Source organism: Haliaeetus leucocephalus, unplaced genomic scaffold (genome assembly GCF_000737465.1).
Source record: "Haliaeetus leucocephalus isolate CR32 unplaced genomic scaffold, Haliaeetus_leucocephalus-4.0 Scaffold417, whole genome shotgun sequence".
NCBI classification, from domain to species: Eukaryota; Metazoa; Chordata; class Aves; order Accipitriformes; family Accipitridae; genus Haliaeetus; species Haliaeetus leucocephalus.
Window position 1 is genome coordinate 961,802 of NW_010972853.1, and position 22,631 is coordinate 984,432.

The window sequence follows — 22,631 nt, forward strand, 5'->3', positions numbered from 1 at the left end:
AATAGTTACAATTGCATTTCTCAGGGAACATAAATCATCATGGGTGGCGTCAGGCTGATGATTTGGAAGGGCTCTCAGCCCGGCTAGGAAAACGTGAAAACATTCAAAGCCCTGAAAGCTTAGTTGGAGATGGTACAGGTTAGCCAAGGGTGTTCCACAGTGGCCACACGACTCACAGGTACTTACAAAAGGGGGGTGGAGAAACAAGCTTCCTGTAATAAGCTGTTTTTGTAGGAAATGATGGGTACACAACGCTGTTAATATGGGTGCGTGCAGAGGAGTCAGGGGGAGGTGGTGCAAAGTCATTTCTAAGGAGAGTTGTCTCTGAGCCCAGCCAGCGAGGGGAAAGATCCTGGCCTTGCCCAGCCAGGCTGTAGCCTCTGAACTTTTCTACTGATCTTGCCATTTTTTCTGACAAAAGGTGGTAAATGGCTCCCCCGGTCTCCAAAGTGAGCCTAAAGCTGCAGAACAAAGCCCTGCTCATCATTGCCCTCCTCTATCCAGAGGGCTGATTTTTTTTTTTTTTAATAATTTAAAGCTATCTTTGATTGAGCAGGCCAAAACCATAATTTCCCTATTGCGGGCATCATTCTGCAAAGGCTGTGCCCCTGCAGCAAAAAGCCTGGCATAGCAAGTATGGCCAGACCCTAAACCCTCCGGTTCTGCAAGGGGCTCACGCTGGATTAAACTAGGACTACCCCAAATAGTTGGGACGCAAGCAGAGAAAGGGGTCTACTCACAGAATGAAGGGGCTGCTCGCAGAACGTTGCTGCATGGGTCCCTATAAAAGGAATGAGCCCTTCCCCACTCCCCCCGAACGCACTGGGGGATGAATAGATCGGAGAGGAGCTATTAAAACGGGTGCCGGGGGGACCTGGTTTCAAGCAGGGCCTGGGACACTGAACAATAGTCTGCCATTTTGAAGCAGCTAGAGCCCAGGGTGCTCATGACGACGTGGCGGAAAACACTGTCGCAGGGTACGACCCTTGCTTGCAAAATAAACAGGCCCCCGAGAGTTCATTGTGCGGTGGCTGCTGACGCGCAAAGCTAGCACTGAAAAACATAAACTGTGCTTTCTAAAAATATAAAAGAGCGGTGCCCGAGGGAGGGCGGCTCGGGGTAGGAGAAGCAGAGGGAAGAGCCCGGCGTTGTCACCGGATCCCTGTGGGACTTTTGGGAAGGCACCATGCCTTTCCGTGCCCCGCTGAGAGCAGGGTCATGCTGGGGGCCCTGCTCACAGGAGCCACCACGCCATGCAAACAGGCCCCCGAAGGAAAGATCCCCTTCCCTTCATGAGCCCTCGGGGAAGTTCGCATCCCTCCGGCAAGTTTTGCGGGCTGGAGATAAACCTCCAAGCAAAGCTGTCGGTTTGCAGAGGAGGAGCCGCGCACGGGGGACAAGGGATGCTGCTGCTCCTGGTGAGCTCCTCAGGGCTTTCCCCGCCAGGACAGCAAGTTTCGAGACCTCAGAGAGGTTTTGCTGCCTGGCGGGTCTGAAGCACCCATGCAGGGCAGCCTGGCCTCTGCCACTGGGGCGATCCCGGCCGCCTCCGTCTGCCCCTCCAAGCCCCCAGAGATGGAGAGGGCTCCTCAGCTGCAGGAGAGGCCAGCCAAGAAAGAGGTGCACAAACGGTTAAAGTAGCTGGTAAATAAAATTCTCAGTAGAAAAACATGATCTGGGCAGAGGAAAGCATCCTTTCCAGCACTGCCAACCCCACATACTCAAAAATTATGCGTCAGGCTCTAGAGAATCACAGCTTAAAAATCACAAGGGTTTTTGTTCTGTTTTTTAAAGAAAATTATAAATGTTTGAGCTTTTCCTAATTGCACTCTGGTTTCTTGAACTTTATGATCGCATTTTCAAACTTTTCTCCAAATCCCTGAGGGCTACAAACTTCTACATTTTTATTATAAAATAAATTTGAGAAGCTCACCTAATGCCCACAGCTTTGGGGCAAACAGCAAAGATCAAAAGACTTACACTAAAATGAGGAGAATAGGAAATACTGGAGATCTCGAGAATGAACACCCTGCAGTATACATGTCTCTTACCATTTTTCTCCAGTGTTGTGCAAGAACACTTTTAGAAGATATTTTGCTGTTTTAACAAACATCACGTTGCTTAAGTACTTTATTTGCCAGCATGAAGAGCAGGTCTTCAGTGACTTTTTGCCTCTGAGAACAATGTTGCTTGCAGCCAAGGGCTGCGGAAAAGTTAAAACTGAGGCTGCTGTCACAGGCTAAGGGATCCAGAGAAGCACACAGTTTCCAAGAACATGTTGGGTGCTTGGGGTTGCTGCTGTTCACGGAGCAGGGAAGGTTGGGAAACATAATCCAGGGTCAAACCTAGACCTGACCTTCCATCTTTAGCCTGATCCATACAGAAACGTATTGCTCAAAAGGGGCAGGTGGTTGCCATCCAACTTTCTTTACCTCCGAAGGTGCCGAAAGAACTGCCATATGTCTTCACAGGGATACCTGTGTCACGGGGCAGATAGATTGTGGTAAATGTATCAGCCTGTAAAGAGCTCAGTGATCGTCCAAGATTAAAGGCTGATCTGAGTGCAGACTCACTATCATGCCTCTTGAAAGGATCTGCCTTGTAACAGCCTGATTATTGATTGCTGCCCTTGGAACGTGATACTCTCTTTTGCACTGATCCTGTTAGCTTTATTTACCGTAACACTTGCTGAAACATCCTCTTGTAGAGATAATGGCTTCTTTTGGTTGCTGTCGGAATGAACAAATGGAAATAAAAACATGCTGCTAATAATTGTGTCCTACTCTAATTAAAGCAAGACAAAAGCACTGCACTGCTGGGTTTGGCTCGCCATCGCCCGGGTGCTTGGGCAAGCCTGAGCGCAGGGGCTGACCACAGGAACGCCAATAACCAAAAGACAACGGTGCCTAATGCATCAGTGGAACTCAAAGCTACAAGGTTTCCACCAGCCCAGATACTTGGCAAAACATCCAGGAGGACAAGGACAATGTTTGGCACCTGGACCGGGATCCAGCTGCCCGGAGGTGCTGCTCTGGGCAGAGCTCAGCCCATGGGGGCCTGAGGAGCTGCAAAAGGTGAAGGCAGATGGGCAAAGTACACAAATAAGCAAAGGTTTTTCAACAGTCCTCTTGAACTTTTCGTGGCCCATCTGCACCACGCAGAAAGGTCAATGGCTCAGTTCAGGCAGGAGGCAACAGGACTTGAGCAGAATGGTGGAAGAGAGGCAGAAATTTGTTTGCCTGTGTCCTACAGCAAGGGTAAGCAAGGAAATAGGTCCAGCTCTCTTCCCCTGCAAGTGAGCACCATAACCATAACAAGGTCCTGCCTCTTCAGGTGGAATCAGGGTCCCATCACAACAGGTGCAGGTTGAAGAGAAGGGGAACAAACTAAATGGGAGGAAAAAAAGAGCAAAAGTCCCCCCAAACCCAAACTAAGAAGCAGTGGCATAACCACATCACTGAGCACTCACAGAGCTTGCCCTGTAAACAAACAGGTGACCATATCCAAGTGCTGCTGTACACCCAGATATTTATTTAGGATTACTCCACTGATTGACTGTGGATCACGCAAGAGCTTGGCCAGTAGTCCAGGACCGACCCAGGCACAGCCAGGCTTCAAACACCCCCTGGGACATGGTTTCAGGTGCTCCAGCTCCCCTGCAGTGCTCTCTCATGGAGCCGTGCTGTCCCCTGTGCCCACTTGGGGTGCTCCCTCGGGCTGGCACACTCGGGGTACCCCGGTGGGTGACGGGAGTCAGGCTTGCACACCGGCCTTTCTGTGGCTGCTGAGAATTGAAGCAGGCTTGAAGAAAATTCTTCTGTAGCAAGAATGTGCTATGCTCATCTCTTATTAAGCTCAGATTGCTTCGGAAGCTTTCCCCACTGCTTTTCCCACACTGGAGATGGTGGTAAGGCAGGGAGCAAGATCTAGACCGACCCCAGCCTTCCCCTCAATGACTTTCTTGGTCCGGAGCCTCCTAAACGAGTGCAGTGTGGCTGCTGCAGCCATTTCTGCCTCTTGGGGAGCTCTTCCCTGCTAAGCAAGCAAACATGTCCTCCTCTTGAAGCTCCTAACACACCTAGGGGAGAGAGAGAAGTCGGACCTTCTAATACACACAGTCTACAGCTTCCCTGTAAAGTCCAGGAGTAACCACAAGAGTAAGAGAAGAGACAAGGTCATTTCCAGGCACCGCAGTCAGTGACGCAAGGGTGCCGAAGGAGCAGACGAGAACCAGGCAAAGCCATGGGCTCCACAGTTGCAGCACTGTTTTCCTCCTTATTAGCCCTGTAACTCCAGAGGGTCAGCTTGGTCCTACAAGGTCAGGTATGCACTTAAACATAGCTCTGGTTTGGACTGCATTACTTAAATTATTTTTTCTTTTTGTTTTCCAAAAAATATATTTTTCCTCCTTGGGCTGGCAAGGATGGTGGCTGAGGGCATCACAACAGAGTTGAGGGACAAAAGGATATGAGAGCCAGCATACTGACAGATAATTTACCCATAAATCATCTGCAGGTGAGGATTAAAGTTTCCAGGTGGCTCAAGCTGCTTGGCTGCTGGCTGGAGCATTGTCTCAGCAGCTAAAGGGCAGTCTCCAGAGCATCCCACCAATGCCTGCCAAGGCACTGAGGAGCATGGGATGCTCTCCTCCGGCACTGCCAGGGAACCTTCAGCTCTCCCACTGAGCCCTCGCATGAGTGGCTCTGCGGCATTGCTGCTCTGCGCCCGCTGGAGCACCTTGCTTGGAGTTAATCCCCTAGTGTAGCCTGGCCCTTACGTGCTTTTTAGAAGTCTCCCACACAGCCACCTGGGGACTCATTTCTAAGATTAAACCCTGGTGGTAGTTTCCATGCCTTCTCCTTGACGTGGAAATTTCTTCCCTTATAAAGGCAACTTGGCTGCCCTTGCAATGGGAGCTTGGGGAATAACAGGAGAGGAAAGACTGGGTGATGAGTATGCCTTCTCAGAGACCTCCTGGTTCTCGCCTGGGGTTTGCATAAGGGTCTTGGACTCTTTCATTAATCCCTTGGCTATTCCTGATCACCTTATTTCTTACTTCCCACTTTCCTAACCATCTCCTTTATTAAATCTTCATATTCATCACGTAGGAAGGAGGGCTAGTTCTTGTCACTAATGGAGCAGTTTAAAGCTGCGGAGTTAGAACTCAAGCACAATCTACCCAATGAAATTACTTAAAATATAAGCTTTGATACAAATGAAGCACACTCACCTCAGCTCAAGGTGCAATTCCCCTTTGCAGGTGTATGGCATCCACAGCTGGCAGCTGGGCAAGGGACTAGGGAACCTTCTGCTACCCAGATCAGCTCTCCCTAGCTCATGCCAAAAAGGGTTCTCGTGACCCAGAGAAAACATAGCATTTTCTGAATAGTTATCACCCTGCAAAGGTCAGAAGAACAGCTGACAAGGCTCGTTTCTCCCTTGAAGCTAAGAGCAATAGTCAAGGCTATACGGGTCAGACACAGGCTTAAGGAAGGTCCTGCTGGCCTGCTGATAGCATTTTACCAAAGTTTCAAGGAAACTGAAGCTGTCAAATTTTTATGAAGCTGTCTTTGACATCTGGTCCCTAAGGAAATGAAACAGTCAAGATTAACTAGATCCACTAATTACATAGTTAACAAGTGACTACAATAGACAATAAACAATATCTCTTTTCCCACGGGGAAAAATAAGCATCACGGACATGAACACACTTCCTTTTGTGGAATTCCCCCCCAAAAACATCTGCCCTCCAGGTGAACCTGCTCCAGCACCATGCAGACACTCTCCCTGCAGGCAGGGCAAAAGCAGAACCACGCTCTGTATCCGGGAATATGGGATGCCCCCCAGTGCTCCCCTCAACCCATCAGCAGGTGGGTTTCTGCCCCAGACCTGCAGAGTGCTCCCCACCAAGGGAAAATAAGACCTCTCCCATGTATCATTACCTTGCGCTGGCTGCTACGGGCTCCTTAGGGAAACGGAGAAGCTATCACAGCAGCCAGAAATCCACAGCAACCTGTGTTTGCTAACCATAAAAATCACCCTTGTCCAGAAGCAGAGCTCTCTGGAGTAACTTAAAGTCCCTTTGGGTAGTAACACCACTGAAAGGATGGGGCAGGACCCTTCCCTGCCTTCAAGGCCCTTTGGGGCTTCACGGTGCTAGTGGAAAGCCTCCCACTAGAAATTCGGAGGAAGAGGCAATGTACTGAAATCATAGAAATGTTGCTTTCAATGGTTGAAGGGCCTCACGCTCTTGGGAGCAGCTTTTCTTTCTCCGGAGCATCCCACACTGCTTGAGGCACAAGCAGTGCCCACCTGGCCAGCAAACTCAGATTTAAAACCACCTCCCTAACATGCAGAAGAGGCATTGGAGCAAGCTCGTTTTTCACTGCTGACCGACCGAAGCATGCTCCAGCTGACACTGCCGAGTCCTCTCCGGGTCTCCGGCTGAGAAGAAGCCATCAGTAAAGTCGCAGGAGGGTGCACTGTCCCCTCCTCCGGCTGTTTAAAGTAAGTGTCACTAAACCAGACAGATGCTGGCGCTGTGTCTCAGCAGGCGCTAATTTAGCCCATACGGAGTGCTCTTACATCATTTGTTCTGGGCACAGCTTAATTGCAAAATTAATTATTTTCCTATCAAACAAAATTGTGTAAGAGGGTAGTCATGGGATTTTTAAGCCTGATGGATGCTAAATGGGATTTGAATAAATATAAACAACTTTGGCTCCTGTCTGTGCTCAGGACTGCTAAGAGAGTAGCACCGCTGGGGCAGGGAGCCAGCAAATCCCTGGCGGTGGGGGACAGGGCAGGGCTGCCACTGGGAAGGCAGGGGTGCAAGGTCCCAGCCGCCCTGCCGGGGGGTGCCGAGATGGGGCCCCCATCCGCGCCAGGATGCTGCAGCAGACACAGCTGGGCAGTGAACTGCAGATCGCGCCGCCATCCATCTCCGGCACATCCCGGAGGCTGCGGGAAGCCTCCGCGGCGTGCTGCCGGTATCACGGCAGGGCTTTCAGCCTTGCTGCAGGGAGCCAGCAGGACCGTGCAGAGCCGGGGGAGCCTCTCCAGCCCCCCTTCACCCTGTCCCACTCCAGGTATGCCCCTTCCCAGTGACACACCAGGTAGCCGTCCCCAACATGAAGCTGGCATGGCACCTGGCATGGGGGTGAGGAGAGGGGAGTGTGGCCATCACCGTGGCATCAGGCTACAGCTGCCCTGGCCAATGGTACATGGCAGCTTGTGCCCAGACTGCTCCACGCCAGGCGGTGAGTGGTTTGAATCTCAAGACAAGCCCATTCAATTTGTTCTCGTTTCTAACCCTATCGCGGGGGCTCAGACACGAGCAGAGCTGAGCACCACCCCAAACACACAACTTTTCCCATGACGGGGCAGACCAGACCTGGATTTTAATTGGAGGGCATCCCATTTAAGTGGGCTGCATCCTCAGGTGATGACAGAAATGAAAAAAACATGGATAGGACCAAAACTGTGGGGTGGGGGAGCCACAGCTGGTACAAGTCGTGATTGTCCCTGCAGAAGCCGTCCCTCTTCAACCCCCTGACAGCCACTCCAGCACAGTGCCCGCCATGCGGGCAGGGCTGTGGTGGGCACATTGCCTCAAAATCACACAAAAATGAGCAAATTGATTAGTCAAGCACATAACCGTACAGTGAGAAAACCTTACCTGAGCAAAACATGGCCACCACATGCCAAGGTCATGTCTTGGATTGGGGGCCAACACAGTGTGAAATCTGACACAAATCAAGTCACCGCCACTCCTATCGGGCATGTCTGCTGAAGCATGGCCTTTGGGCAACCACTGGGCTCAGTTCAAGTTATGTTAAATTCTGTAAAAACACAGAAGAGATGACAGTCCCAGCTGCAAACTGGAAAACTGGACTTCAGCTCCCCCAGCACTGAAAGGGCCACGTGAGTTGTTTCATATTTATCAGGTGAATTTATGAAGCTGCATTATAAAAGCATGAAGCACTGACTCCTTTGGTGTCTTTTAAAAAAACAGAAGTCTACAACACAGCTCATTTTGAGCTCCAACAGGAAGCCTGCAAACTTGTATACAATCTTTTTTTCAAATATCTCCTTTAATGCCTCAGGCTTGTTAAGCATCCTGTAATGCCTGTTGTATTAGACCGTCTCTCTGAATTTGGGAGCATCTGACTTAATAAAAACGATCTAAGCGATGGCACCTATGGTGAGACTTTGTTGTTTTATGAGGTCTTTTCTCCTGAGAGAGCAACGAGGCTCTGGGCGTGCAACCACTGCCCTCAAGTGGCATGAGCTGTGCAGGACCTTCCACGAAGCTCCTCGGCTTCACGCAGGGCAAGGGCACAGGCAGAGGCAAACAAACGCCTTGGGGGGGGGCGAGCTGCTTGAGCATACTTGAGCTGTGAGGGGAAAAAAAAAGGAGACCATGTAAAGAACATCTAGAAATTTCCCTTTTCGGAACCGAGCCCAGGAAGCGGTCAAAGGAAGGAAAAGGCACGCTGAAGCTTCCTCTGAGCCGATGTAGATGACCCGGCCATCAGTGGCCCATCGTGAGCTACCAGCAGCATGCCCACGCACCACCTGGGCCCCCCTGCCTCCCAGCAGAGGAGCCTGCTCCTTCTTCCAGCCATGGGACCCTGCTCCTTCCTCCAGCCGTGCTCCTCGGCTGTCCCACCTCCCGCGTCCCACTGCAGGGAGCAGCGGCTTTAGAGCTGGGATGCAGCTCTTTGGCCACGTCTGAATGCAAACCCCCAGCTCCAGTCCCCGTGTAAAACAACTGGATGTCCCAGCATGAATCAGGGCGAAATAATGATCCTAATTTATTCTGCTTCTCTCCACCAGTCTCTCCCTTGACTCCCGTGGCATTTCCTGCATTAACTACCGGGAACCAGCAGGAACGCTTGAAGAGCAAACAACTAGCAGGCATTTTTTTAATTATTCGGGTAGTTGAAACATTCTTCTACAGCCCTGCAAAGACAAAGGGTAAGAGCGTTACAACATCATCGTTTTAAAACCCTGAGCTGCACTGAGCTTGCAGGGGGGTCTGGGCGCTGCCGAGGCAGTGACGCTGTGTAACCACTTAATTGTTTGACTTGACCCTTCTCACATCTTCTGACAAAATTCTGTGTACAGCTAAAAGGCAAACACAGTGAAAACAAGCATTTCCTTAGGAAGGCTAGAGATCTGCAGGAAAAAAACCTGGAGGGAGGGATAGAAAGAGAGAAGGAATTGCTGCGGGCTTTGCTCCTGCATTTTCTCCTAATTCCTATGGATTTTGCCCACATGCTACTTGGGCAGCCCTTATTTGTGCCCAGAAATCTTGCAGATGCCCAAGGAAAAACGAAATGCATGCAGTACTGCAGGCCACCTCCTCCCGCTTGCTTGGCGAGGGCCCCAGCGATGAGGCTGGGCAGTGGCAGTGACACGGAGGTCCCAAAGCACCGCCTGCGATGATTTACGGGAAGGGCCCTGGTCCCCAAGCACGGCAAGGGCGCGGGAGAAGCCATGGCCGTGGATGTGTGGAGCCACCGGGAACTGCTGGCATGGCCCTATCCTGCACTGCCGCGGGCACCGCTCCTCCCTGCCCGGTGGGGGATGCCCGTGCCGGGCTCCAGAGCCGTTGTCGGTGCTTTTCCAGCCTGGCTGCCAGCCTGGGAAACAAAGTTCCCAACCAAAGCTAGAGCAAGTGGGAAGGAACAGGGAGAACGGGTCTGACATTCCTGCCTGCCACCAGCGGCGTTTCCAGAGCAATGGGGCTGGAGAGGCCGAGCCTGCTGAGCTCCCAGATGAATGGGAGCAATGGACAAATTACTGCAGCATTATAATGCCCTTCAGCAAAGGAATTGGAGCCCAGCCATATTGCAGCAAACCTCCCTGGTTAAAATCCCTTCCTCAGTCCTGTAACACAACTATCGTATAACAACTTCCCTATCTACAAGGCTCTTTTAGACCCGGGCTTTATATTCTGCAAGCAGAGGATGAGATTTTGCCAAGGAGGAAAGATTTTCTTGAAGAAGAAAGACTGAAGAGTGCAATCACTCACCGAGCTTGGCCAGGAAGGGATGGAGCAGCGGGTAATCTTACTGAAGCCTCCTACAGCCGCACCTACAGGTGTGTAAGGTAACGGCATTCACTTCGCTCTAATTTAATGTGTTCAGCTCTGTATGTTCCTAGAGTCCCACACCAGACCTAGGGGTTGGGTCAGGTCAATTTGAAGGCAATAAATGCCTTAAATGAAGGCAAAACCTGCAGAGGGATCAGGGAGCGCAGCACCTGGGGACGAGGCAGGCAACGTGCCATTCCCCAGCATGGCAGACACAGGGACGCACGTCCCCTGGAGAGCCAGGGACAGGGACCAAAGCAGCAGGGGGATGAGCAGGAGGTCACCTCTGCAGCAGCTGGAGGAACAATCTTCATCGGCCACCTCTCTGGTCCCTTTTCCTGCCCGAGAACCGGCTGCCCAGCTCCCATTTCCCTGCACACCAGAGCACTGAGAGCACGCCATGCCGTGCAGCCTCGTACTGAAAGCACAAGGCAGGTACCAGTCTGGGGTGGGTAAAAGCTGCCTATTTGGCTTTGCTTGGAGAGCTTGGGCAATGCCTGCACCCCCGGCTGGATCACGGTGCAGAGCAGCTCAGGTCCTGAAAGCAACACTGCTGTGCCGCAGCGAGCACAGCTTTGCACTGCAGAGGTCGGTTGAGGCTCTCGCCATGCAGGACCTCCCCTCAGTGTTAAGGAGAGAATATTTTGGGTGTTGGTAAGGCTTGGAGAATTCATTCCCATATGCAGTCAAAAAATTTCTAGACGGTCAGACTGACCACATCAGGAAAAGAGGCATGAAGGTCCCTAAGAGTTTACTAGAGAAATTACTCGTCCATGGAGGAAGTTTCTTCCTAGCCTTTCTATCGAGAGATTGATTTATGGCCAGCAGCATAAGCATTCTATAACCCTTGTTAAAAATAAAGTACCCTGGATGCATCATGTTTTTAAGCGCTGGCCTAAGCAGTATCTTGTGGACGAGACTTCTTCTGGTTCATTTTCCTTTTTTATGAAGTGCCCATCTTTACCAGTTTTCAACAAGTCTCCCTCTCGCTCTCACCAGCTATGTCCTCGTTCTCACGGTGAGAGCGGACGCCAGAAGAGGTGGGGGACCAGAGCAGAAGCTACACAAACTGCACAACATATTACTGAAGGGAATGGGGTTCACAGCTGATTGCTCAAAACATGGATTTCTGTTTCAACAGCTGCTGAATGCTAAGAGTGGTGGCCTGAAAGAGAGCTCATGTTTTGCTTGCATTAATTGGATGGTATTTGGATTTCCGAATCAATCCCTTCCTCACCTTCCCAGACACTTATAGAAGAAGGGACCTCTAAACCCTTCAGCAGGATGAACAAGACCAAGGGAGCTTTTGAGAACCCAGAGCTCTGGAGCCCAGGTGGCACACGGGGCACCTCCTTGACCAGCGTGGCACCACCATTTGCATTTGGCCAATGGGCCACGGACAAAGCCCTGAATGCGATCCTTATTGTGGTCCTCTTCGTCACCATGGTGTCTCTGGGGTGTACGATGGAGATAGCCAAGATCACAACTCACCTCAGGAAACCCAAAGGCATGGCAATTGCCATAATGGCTCAGTATGGCATCATGCCCTTGACGGCATTCATATTGGGCAAGCTCTTCCAGCTGGGCACTACAGAATCCCTGGCCATCCTTATCTGCGGCTGCTGCCCAGGGGGAAACGTCTCCAACATCTTTAGTCTGGCACTGAAAGGGGACATGAACCTCAGGTAAGGAAAGCTGAGTATGTGTTCATTGCCCAGGCCAATCTAGTCATACGACTGGTTCAGAAGCTAGTTTAATCAACATTAGCAATCCCCAAGAAGCTGGACAAAGACTGAAATACTAAGTCTAGAACATTTTTAAAACACCCATATTGCTCAATGACCAAATTTGTCCCCATTTTACAATAAAATGGGATTTTGTACCCTTTTCTGAAGCATATTGCATGCTGCTCGTGATGAGATGGGTGCAGGAACACTTTTTCATCTCCATATAGCAGTATATATAGCATGTATGTGCAGTATCTATCCATATAGTGGCATATAGTTCTGTGTAAACTTAGCACACTGTCTGAAGAGGCTGCATCAGTGAGAAATGTTGAACTAGCAGAACGCCACTCTCCAACAAACCCTAGTGATAAAACAAGTCCCAGGGTGAAAGTACGAAGTATTGCTTTCCCTGTCACTTGTGAATTTCTGAAATGTGAGCTGTACCCATAACAAGGGTCCTTTCTGAGCTTGTATAGAACTTGAGTCATCTTCTCCCTTCTCTATTCATATCACATCTTTCTACAACCCGACAGTGATGTTGGGGAAATCTCAGTGACAGGTTGGGAAAGAGCAAGGTAAAGTCTTACATTAGAACCATGTGTCCAGGTTAGTGAGAAAATTAGTATATTCCATTTAAAAAGTGTCATTCTTCTACTGAGGGGTCCTTTCTCCATCTCAGCATTGTAATGACCACATGCTCAACGGTCCTGGCAATTGGACTAGTGCCTCTGCTTCTGTACCTTTACTCGGGAGGACTATACGAGGGTGATTTGGAGGGCAAGGTACCTTACAAAGGAATAACCTCCTCTCTGGTGCTAATGCTAATCCCCTGTGCCATTGGCATCATCTTGAATGAGAAGAAACCACAGTACACTGGCTTTATCATCAAGGTAAGAAGTATTCTGTGCTAGCTGCCTTTTAACCAAGGGCCTCAAGGAAGTTTTCAAAAATAGAGGCACAGAAATACTAACTTCTTTAAGGCATGCCACAAATCAATCCAAAGGTTGAGGATAGAACTCAAGACATCCACTTCACCACTTTAATCATTAAAATATTTGCCCAAAGAGAAGTCCTCTACCTTTTCCAGACAAACATAATTTTGTAGGCAACTTCCTACCTTGCTCTCCTCTGTTGGCTTCAGTTTTAACTTTGTTTGCTTTTGCTACAAGCGGCACTAATGAACCTTACAGGCACTGCCCCCAACTACTGCCATAACCAAAGCAGACCCCAGATTTAAAGTAAAACAAAACAAAACCAACCAACCAAAAAACCCCACCCCACTGTTCTCAGAGGTCTAGCACAGGGCAAAATTCACATCACAAAGTTGCTGCTTATGTCAGTAAGATATTTATCCAGCAGAAGCCACTAGATCACTAAGCACCCGCTTAGGCCTGGAATCATCTCCCTGCCTCCTTTGTACATCAGGCATTTAAACAGCAAAACGGAAATCTGGACAACCAACTACACTATTTTCTGTCTCAAGAGCTCCACTAGCACTACCCAGAGAGCTGCTAACAACTTTGCAAACCTGTTTTTCATAGGTTCTTTCACTAAGGCTTCATCTCAGAGAAACTGGGACCAAGCACAGCAAGAAATGGGTGCCAAGACTCAATAACAGACCTGATAAAATGACATTAGGAATCACTAACCTCTAAGAAGCATGGGAATCCAGGAGTCAGGCTAGAGCAGACACAGGAGGACCAGCACTCTTCAAAGGCCCCTTTACCCAGCACAGGGCAGTGATGACAGGACTGTTTCAAAAGAAGCTTTAGAAGCCTAGCATGACAAGGTGACCCATGCTGGTCCAGCTGACACTTGGGTCATGTTCTTTTCTGCTAACACCACCTTTCCATTTACCTTCTCTACAAAAGAGGAAGGGCGTAGAGACTTGCTTTTAAAAAACACCTGGGGAACTCCATCCAAATTGGACTCCAAAGTGGAGAGACAGGCAGGAGAGCTGTGTATTCTGCCTCCCCAAATTCCCCAGCTGCTTCATCTGCAGAATCACCAGATGCCAACGAGACGATCTGAAAATGCAGCCACCACCTTCCACACCTGCTTGTAGGCAGGCTCTGCCTGTGAGTAAAGTGGTTTCCTCCCCACCTGCTTTGGGTGGACTAGACCCACAAAGGGACCTGGACAGAGAGACACACAGCAATGCCTGAGAAACAAGTGGCTAGTGGAGCAAGCATCAGTCATTTTGCATATAGACTAGAAAGGAACTCGATTATTTCAGGTCTTTCTAGGTTACACCTGAGGATGGGGTCTTGTTGATTACTTGTAACATTTATGTCCAAGAAAGGCACTTATGCATTCTCACTGTATACTTACATATGTGATGGACAGGGAACTGGGCACAGCTGCTTCCAACAGCTGAGGCAAATTTTGCTGGCAACTTCTCTCTTGTCCATGTCTTGACCACTTTTATTTTAGGCAGGGATGGTTGTGCTTCTACTGTCATCTGCTGCAATAATCGTTCTGTCTGTGGCCAATGTGGGAAGCGGTATCATGATCATCTTCTCACCATCCCTCCTGGGATCTTCTGCCTTGATGCCTTTTGTTGGATTCCTGCTGGGCTATGTTCTCTCTGCAGTCTTCAAGCTTAATGACCGGTATGTTCCTCCACTCCCCCCTTCCCTCCCTCAGAGAAACAGAGAAGTACGACAGCTCTGGTCTATGGAGCAATCGTTAAAACACGGGTTTCAACATGGGTGTTCTTTTGTAAAATAAACACTGATTGTAGTCTCCCAAAATGGGCCCTAGCAGTACGAGCAAACACACTGCAAGCTGGTCCCAAGTCAATACTCCCACACCTTGAGCGGGGAGAGAAATGAGTTCAACCTCTGCTCAGCTCAATGGAGAGGGGAGGAGCAGCTGGAGCTGGTTTTGACACAGGTACCTGATCACCATGGAAGGGGTGGAAGTCCATTATGCAGGTTTACTGAGCAAGCAGACAGATGGGGTTGACTTGAGGTCACTAGTGACCTGCTAAGCATACATTACCAGCCTCTGCTCTCAGTAATAAAGTTGGGGGAAGAAGAGAATGCATAGCACCAAAGAACAACAACGAATTAGGGAATACCAGCAGAGACCAAACCCCAAGTGACACAACTGCTCCTCAGCTGATAATTATCCCAAACCAGTCAGTGCATTCAGCTGAAACTCCAGGAATTCAGGATGGAAAACTTGCATATAAAACGCACTCCTTCCCTTTCTCATCCTACCTAATCCAGGTAGGAAGCCCATTAGTCCTCACTATTTTTTACCTTTGCACCTTGGACTCCTCTTTTCACCTCGGAAGCAGATTCCTTCCCTGCAGGAAGGTGCAGCACCCAGAGCGGGACACAAGGCCTACAAACACCATTTAGCACAAAATCCACATTTACAGCGTACTCTTTCTCTGCACATTGCAACAGGAGCATGAGGCAAAACCTGCTAGGGATGCCAGTATTGCTCCTGATAAAGCAGCTTTTAGCACAGGCAAATGCACGAAGCACTGCAACAGCAAGGGGGGCAGGCTTCTTTTAAAATTGCTTAAAAGTGGATTAGATCCATAATCTGTTTAACTCTTCCTCCTTCAGATGCAGGCGGACAGTGTGCATGGAAACTGGCTGCCAAAATGTACAGCTTTGCTCAACTATCCTCAAGGTCACCTTCGCCCCAGAAATCATTGGCCCCCTGTACTTCTTCCCACTGCTCTACTTGCTGTTCCAGCTTGGAGAGGGACTTCTGCTCATCCTGGTCTTTAGGATCCATGACAGAATAAAGAAACCAAGTGGCAAGTACAGCTTTGCTCCTGTATTTCTTACCCTTTCCAGTCCAAACCACATATGCTTACATGTAATTACCAAGGAATTGTTACTTTCCAGGCGCAGAATCAGATTGCCCTTTAACTCAGTTACTATACCCAATGCATTAATACAAATCACAGTCAAAAATTCATAGGTAGATGAAGACATTAGAAATTATGACTTCTTCCATCAGCAGAATGTTTCATATGCTATCTGTATTATCAGCGGTCAGAGGTTTTCAGAGTCCTGTGCTTAAACTAGGACAGGCATCCTGCAAAAGCTACAATTTGCACTGAGCACATGCAAAGAACAATCACACACACACCCCCAAACTACACAAGAACATCAGACATTCTTTAATGCAACAAATTCCAGCTTTACTGTAAACTGTTGAGAGATCCACTGAAGGGTGTCACTTCTGGAGTGGGGGGAGGAGGAAAAGGACAAAACTGTCAAGTACTGCAGCTGAATGAAGGGAACGCGACTCTTTTGCTAGAGAAGTACATAAACAGATTCAAGCTTAATTAAAGCATATATACAGTATTGGTATAGATGTGAGGTAGACTCTTCTCCAACAGGTCCATAATGCCAAAGCCCAGCTGACTGTCTGCAAAGATGCTTGGAGAATGCACAGCTCAATGAGACCCTCCATCCCTCTGATGCTTCCAGACCAGCCTTCTCCAGTCCCTTGGGACAGGGAAGCAGCTGAGCAACTGCTACAGGGCTGCTACAGGAGCACTTTACCACATCTTATAGCTATAGCTGAAGGATGACTGTTACTGGGGGAAAAAAAACCCTGAATTTAGATCTTGAGGTGTGCCTTTAGTGCAAAGCAGTCAATATCAGAAACAGCCATAGAGGTACTTGCAAAACTACTATAAAAAAAGGTGGCTTTCCAGGCTCCGAGTCTTGAAACAAAACTGCTTAAGTATTTTGGCAGGACTTCCAAGTTCCTTCCTTTTGCTTTAAATCACTCAACAACATCAACTGTAGCTGTGTCACAATTCTTCCATAACCTAGTTTCAGAACTGCCTATTCTCACTACATTTTTCTTTTTCTTCAGATGCAGCAAAAATTATCTGTGCAGGTGTGGACACAGTTAGTGCTCAAGAAATGAAACCACTGTCAACACCCTGCAGAAACAGTGGGAAACCAGGAAAACAATACAGACAGACTCTGCAGCCACCGCTATCACAACCCCCTCAAATGCCACCACCTTCTGCAGCCGGCTTACAGGTCTCCAGCAGTTCCATATAAGACTTCTACCTCTATGCTCATTTTATGCCAGACACAAGGATCGCCACAGAGTTATCTGCACCCACTGTTATTTCCCGAAGACCCTGCTCCAGACTAAACCTCCCCCTGCCTGCCCATGAGGGACACTTCCAGTGACTTCCAAGTCAACATGACAATCCTCTGGGACATCTTAGGGCCATGGTGCCAAGCGACTGCCCCCAGTTTTGCCCCTATGAAAACCACTGCCTGCATCAGTTCCCTTTTTTAATTTCACTTACCTGTAATTGTCCCACTGGCACCTGCTGGAAGCAGCTCCTGAAGACATCGCTGAAGATTAATGTAATTTCCCTAACAAAGACCCAAAATGAGGTGTGACATTTCTCAGTGCAGGAGCCACCAAGACTGTGCGCAGCTGAGCAGCCCGTGGACTGCTGGTCACTCCCGTTTTCCAAAACCCAAGCACTGTGCAGTGTACCGCTACTCTCTACACAGCGAAGGCCACAAAAACTGAACAGGGCTATGCAAACTGCCTTAGTAGGTCGAGTTTGGGCCCGGCAAGCTGTACCTCTGAAAATAACAAGCCTCGAACATGCCTCGTTTTGTAGGTGTCGGTGAACTAAACACACCACCGGTTCAGGACGCCATCTAGCCATCGTCACACTACAAATACGAGTATAAGAGAACACTGGCATTAACAAACACCTCCAATGTCCTAGTGTGCATTGTAACCTGAAGTATTCACCTTAACTGAGAATAAAGAGGCTCGTACCAAGAACCTACGCTGAAAAAACACAAAATCATTTCTGGTCAGAAGTCAATGTAACCCTCCATAATGCAAAGCCTGGGAGTTTGTTTTAAACTGGAAGTTCGTCATCACAACAGCAGCTCCCCAAACAAAATGCAGGCATCTATTCATGCTTCTTGCAAGGCAAGTGGTGTGGTTTAGAAACAGAATTCGGAACAACTATTTATAGAGCAGGTAGTACTTTGTATTGAGCCTGATGGAGGGAAGTGTCCCCCTTCCCATCCCCTTCCGATCATCAGGTGCCTTCAGCCACCTGGGTTCCAGTTGGAGCCAAGTCCCCCCTGAACACAGATGCCCATAATCGTTCAAGTAAGCAGGAAGGATCAACTGACTTGAGGTAAGGCAGCTAACCTGACACCTGGACGAGTGTCAGTGCTATCTTTACCCCTAGAGGTTAAAGCCCTCTTCTCCCACGCCTCTTAAGCAATCCAGCATCTGAACTACTAACCTCCGAGAATGAAGCCTCCCACTCCCCAAAGCTGACTAGTAATAAATCCAATTAACTGTATATCAGCCCAACCACCTCTCGATGCCAGCTCCCGGGAGCGCATCGCAGTTTGGTACAGCGCCACCTCAATGAACAAATTCACAAGGCACAAAAGCTCCTTCTCATCCCTTCCCTTGGAACACGAGAACTCCACAACAGTAGGGAGAGAAGGCAGTGGGGCCTGCAGGCACCAAGCAACTAACCTCCCCCAAGGCCAGGCCTCGCTCTGAGCAGAACCACCTTGCATTTCCCAGGACCTAATCCAAAGCCCAGCCTAGGCTCCAAAGATCTTTTTAAAGGTTTCCGTGGATTACTGGACTAGCTTTGTAAAGCACTTTATAACGAAACATGTTATTTTTAAAACTAAATTCTAAAGCTCTCTCTTGTAACTTCGGTGAGGGCTTGAGAAACACAGGGATTGGAGAGGGTTGCTGCCCCTGGTAAGGCACAAACACTAAAAAGCAGAACTTCAGGGTACCACTGCTGCAATACTCCCACCCATCAACTTAAAAATCCCTCCTCTTCCTCCAGAATGAGGACTAATGCCTACAAAATTGCTTTATCCACACATCAATGTTTTCTCATACCTGTATGCACAAACACACTAATGAAGTATGCTGACTACATCCACCCTTAACATTCCACACTTATTTGAAGCGATTAAAACCTAAATGACTTGTCCATTCCACTTTTGGCTATGAACTATGCCAGCATGATTCTCCTTACTATCAAGGTTCTTACTGCAGAACATAAAGACATCCAAGGACATAGCATGATGTATTTAAAAGGTAGTTCTCCCCCATGCCCAAAACACTCAGTGATCGCTTTGCTGTAGACTCATCTCAAAGAAACATTTCAACACTGTCCAACATGAGGCACGGTCACAAACATTTTATTAACACTAAGAACACACTAGAAGCAGAGACGTGTTTCTTTATACTTTATTTGAGCTATTTAATTCTTAAGTATCAAGAATTAGGGTGCTTTATAGAATATTATTACCACAGGGCAGTGAAATGGGCATTTTCTTAGTGTAGTGCAAGTCATATCAAATGAAAAGCTTTTAAAATAAAGTTTTATTACCAGTACTGACCAGCACTTAATCTGCTGACCTATAACTGAAACAATGGTTCAAAAGCACAAAAAATACCCTCTGAAATAAAGCTTTATGTACAGCATATGTAGAGCTCTTAGATGCCTAAAGCTATTAGTTTAATTTGAGATATTAAACTAATGTTCTGAGTTGCTATTCACAGTTGAATATACTGGGAATTAAGTGTTCAGATGACTTTTTTTTTGGAGTACAAAAACATTTGTCTGCTTTAGTTATAAAGAGCTCTGCCAATATACACAAACTATACACTTCAGACATTCACAAAAAAATGTGAGCAAGAAAAGGGTTATCAAAAAACATTTAATACAATTAGTCAATAACCCTTCCCACCATGGTCCACATCTACAAAGTTCCCCCATCCCTCCCCCCTCCCCATCCAAACCCTTCCCCACAGAAAGTCACATACTTACCACAAGTTTTAGCAAGTATGGTTTTAAAAAAGGGCCCCCAGGGCAAGTTACTTAGAGTTCAGTTGCCACTGTCAACAGATCTGGACCTCGATCTAGACCTCTGCCGATCCACAGATGACGGGGATTTAGATCTACTGGAAGAACCACGTTTCTGGCTCTTCTCTGGCACTGGAGATCTACTAACTGATCGAGACTTGCTACGGCTCCTACTCCTTGACCTGCTGTAAGACTTGCGGCTGCGGGAACGGGAACGGCTACGAGACCTGGATGAGCTTCTGCTACGAGACCGTGACCTGCTCCTGGACCTACTGATGAAGCAAAGAGCATAGGTGTTAGCAATGAAATGTCACGGATCATGACAATAACCAGGCAATTCACCGGTCTCCAGTTCGGTTGCCTGTCACAAAGCTTTCTTAGTGGATATTTAAGCATTATTTAATAGATATCCATACCTGTGCCTTTTGCTGCCTTCAATTAGTTTGATTTTCCTTCCATTAATTTCTTTACCAGAAAGCTTTTCAATAGCATTCTTTAAATCACTGTAAGAGGCAAATTCAACCACCCTGCAAAAAAAAATACAACAAAAAACAAAACACAGAGCTCACTACTACAAGTTGTATTTTTCATGATAGAGCAAAACATACTCTGGTGAAAAAAAACCAACTCAAAAAACCTCACACTGCTCAATGTAGTCATCCCTTGTCATAACTCAAGCACAAACTGAAGAATTCCCCTCCCCAAATACCAGAGAATGCATTTTCAAAGGGTAGCTAAATTAAACCATGAACAGCTGCTGAGTACTACAAGTAGCCAGCTTCCCTCCCCAAGTATTGTACATACAAATATTACTCTACAGCTTTCAAGAGGTGATTTTAGAGGCTTACCCTTCATTTAACTTAGGTCTGTGTGCATCTGCAAAGGTTACTTCCCCAGCTTGTCTCATGAAGTCTTTGAGATCCTAACACAAGACCAGTTATGTTATGCAAAGAAGTGAAATTAATACTTATCTATACAAAAATAGTTAAAAGCAAACAAAAGAAACTTATGATTACTGAAAGAGAAGATGTTAGATAAATTACAAACATGGCAATTGCCATACTTGTATTCTATCAAAATTGAATTATCTATATCAGGGCACGAAATAAATGAAAAAAGCATATTGCTTTAAGCAAAATGCTAATAAAGTGTCTTAACATTAAGGACAATATTAGTCTACAAAGATTATATAGATTTAATAAGAAAGAGAGAGAGAAAGAGAGAGAGAGAGAGAGAAAGAAATTAAAAAGTACATTTGTATATATACTGGACTGAGTGTGAAATATTACCCATATATGTTTGTACTATTTCAGTCTCCATTTACATTACGAGTCTTATATGCATACAGAATTACATTTACATAACACCAATTATTTTGTGCCCCATATGTCATTAAAAATATAGTTTACTTTACCTTTATTAACATTTCCCTAGGCTAGCCAAGCAGCAAACTGCATTAAGCGACCGGAGATACCGTCATGATATATGCCCGACTGGCTCTTCGCCACCCACTTGACGAACACTACCCAGTCGATGGAAGCCATTAATCGCACTGCCCTCCCTATTAGGAGACTATTGATGGATCCAGACATTCTCTATGCTTGATGTTACCAAGGACCACTTTACTGCGATCAGGATTCCAACGACCACCTAATTTCGTATCTTTCAACTCTTTTCGACCAGGACCTCTTTATTCGGAAGCGTTACAGGAAGAACAGCTCTCAACTTAGGAATCAGATCTCGTTAACGCTCTGGGATCGCTGCAATGTGGCACTTTAAGGAGTGCATCGATTACGTCTAGACCGGCAAACACAGATCTAGAGGTGGCCAAGTGACATTGTAGGAGCTGACTGGAAAGTCAACCAGGCCCAACCAAGAGTGACCAAGACAGAACGATTAGGATAACCCACAGGCACTCCTCGTCATAAGGCCAACGACACAGATAGGCTGGCAAATAAAGGGTTTAATATGTGGTTAAAATGGATTTAAAAAACAAGAAAAAAATAAATATATATCCTCAAATATATACATTTATTATTATTATTATAAATTAAAATTAACTATTTTCATTCAAAATATTTAAATTACATTATTTAAAATTACATTAATTACATAAACATTTTAATAAATTAGATTTAATTTTAATTAATTATTTTACAAAATAATTACATTACATACCCATTAAATGAAGTCAAAATAGTTAATCGTGTTTCAACAAACCTGCCAGCTGACTCGGGAAGACAAATTTTCTACTATGAGCCGATTTTCTGTTCTTACAGGTGGGGCATTTCTGTTTGGAAATAAACAATTGAGACTTATTAGTAATTAAAATACTACCTCATGTTAATATTAACAAAGGCTGTACCAATAACCATCTGTCCCGCTTTCAGCTGGGATAGAGTTAACTGTCTTCCTAGTAGCTGGGATAGTGCTATGTTTTGCGTTCAGTTTGAGAAGAATATTGGTAACACTGATGTTTTCAGTTGTTGCCAAGCAGTGTTCATACTACGTCACGGATTTTTCAGCTTCTCGTGCCCAGCCAGCAAGAAGGCTGGAGGAGCACAAGAAGTTGGAAGAGAACACAGCCAGGGCAGCTGACCCAAACTGGCCAATGGGTATTCCATACCATGGGACGTCATGCCCAGTATATAAACTAGGGGAGTTGGCTGGGGGGAATCGCTGCTCGGGGACTAACCGGGCATCAGTCAGCGGGTGGTGAGCAATTGTATTGTGCATCACTTGTATATTCCAACCCCTTTACTATTATTATTGTAATTTTATTATTATTATCATTAGTAGTTTCTTCCTACTTGCCCTATTAAACTGTCTTTATCTCAGCCCACGAGTTTTACTTTTTTTTTCCCCAATTCTCTTCCCCATCCCACTGCAGGGGGAGGGGGGGGGGGGGGGGGGGGGGGGGGGGGGG

The 22,631-nt window shown here is 47.2% G+C and overlaps 2 protein-coding genes across 3 annotated transcripts in view; one reads left to right on the forward strand and one right to left on the reverse strand.

The window, feature by feature from the left end:
- Positions 1 to 11,383: 11,383 nt before the first annotated feature.
- SLC10A1 (solute carrier family 10 (sodium/bile acid cotransporter), member 1) lies at positions 11,384 to 16,874 on the forward strand. The gene is made up of 5 exons (XM_010574270.1): positions 11,384 to 11,784; positions 12,506 to 12,716; positions 14,260 to 14,438; positions 15,408 to 15,604; positions 16,681 to 16,874. The coding sequence occupies exons 1-5, from the start codon at positions 11,384 to 11,386 to the stop codon at positions 16,872 to 16,874; spliced, it is 1,182 nt and encodes a 393-aa protein (XP_010572572.1).
- Positions 16,875 to 19,072: 2,198 nt separating this feature from the next.
- Positions 19,073 to 22,631, reverse strand: part of SRSF5 (serine/arginine-rich splicing factor 5) — a 4,655-nt gene continuing 1,096 nt past the window's right edge. Inside the window, exons 4-7 of one of the 2 annotated variants that reach the window (XM_010574155.1) lie at positions 21,926 to 21,995; positions 20,554 to 20,627; positions 20,122 to 20,232; positions 19,073 to 19,974 (exon numbers count right to left, since the gene is read on the reverse strand). In XM_010574155.1, coding sequence (XP_010572457.1) covers positions 19,728 to 19,974; positions 20,122 to 20,232; positions 20,554 to 20,627; positions 21,926 to 21,995 — 502 coding nt within the window. In that variant the 3' untranslated portion in view covers positions 19,073 to 19,727. Of the gene's footprint in view, positions 19,978 to 20,121; positions 20,233 to 20,553; positions 20,628 to 21,925; positions 21,996 to 22,631 lie in introns of both variants that reach the window. The other variant, XM_010574154.1, reaches the window with a different exon arrangement.

What these genes read in the sequence shown, in the direction of transcription:
- SLC10A1 (XM_010574270.1), top strand. Translation starts at nt 11,384, where the DNA reads ATGAACAAGACCAAGGGAGCTTTTGAGAACCCAGAGCTCTGGAGCCCA. An exon ending in AAAGGGGACATGAACCTCAG is followed by an intron (nt 11,785 to 12,505) that starts GTAAGGAAAGCT and finishes TCTCCATCTCAG; the next exon opens with CATTGTAATGACCACATGCT. An exon ending in GTCTTCAAGCTTAATGACCG is followed by an intron (nt 14,439 to 15,407) that starts GTATGTTCCTCC and finishes TTCCTCCTTCAG; the next exon opens with ATGCAGGCGGACAGTGTGCA.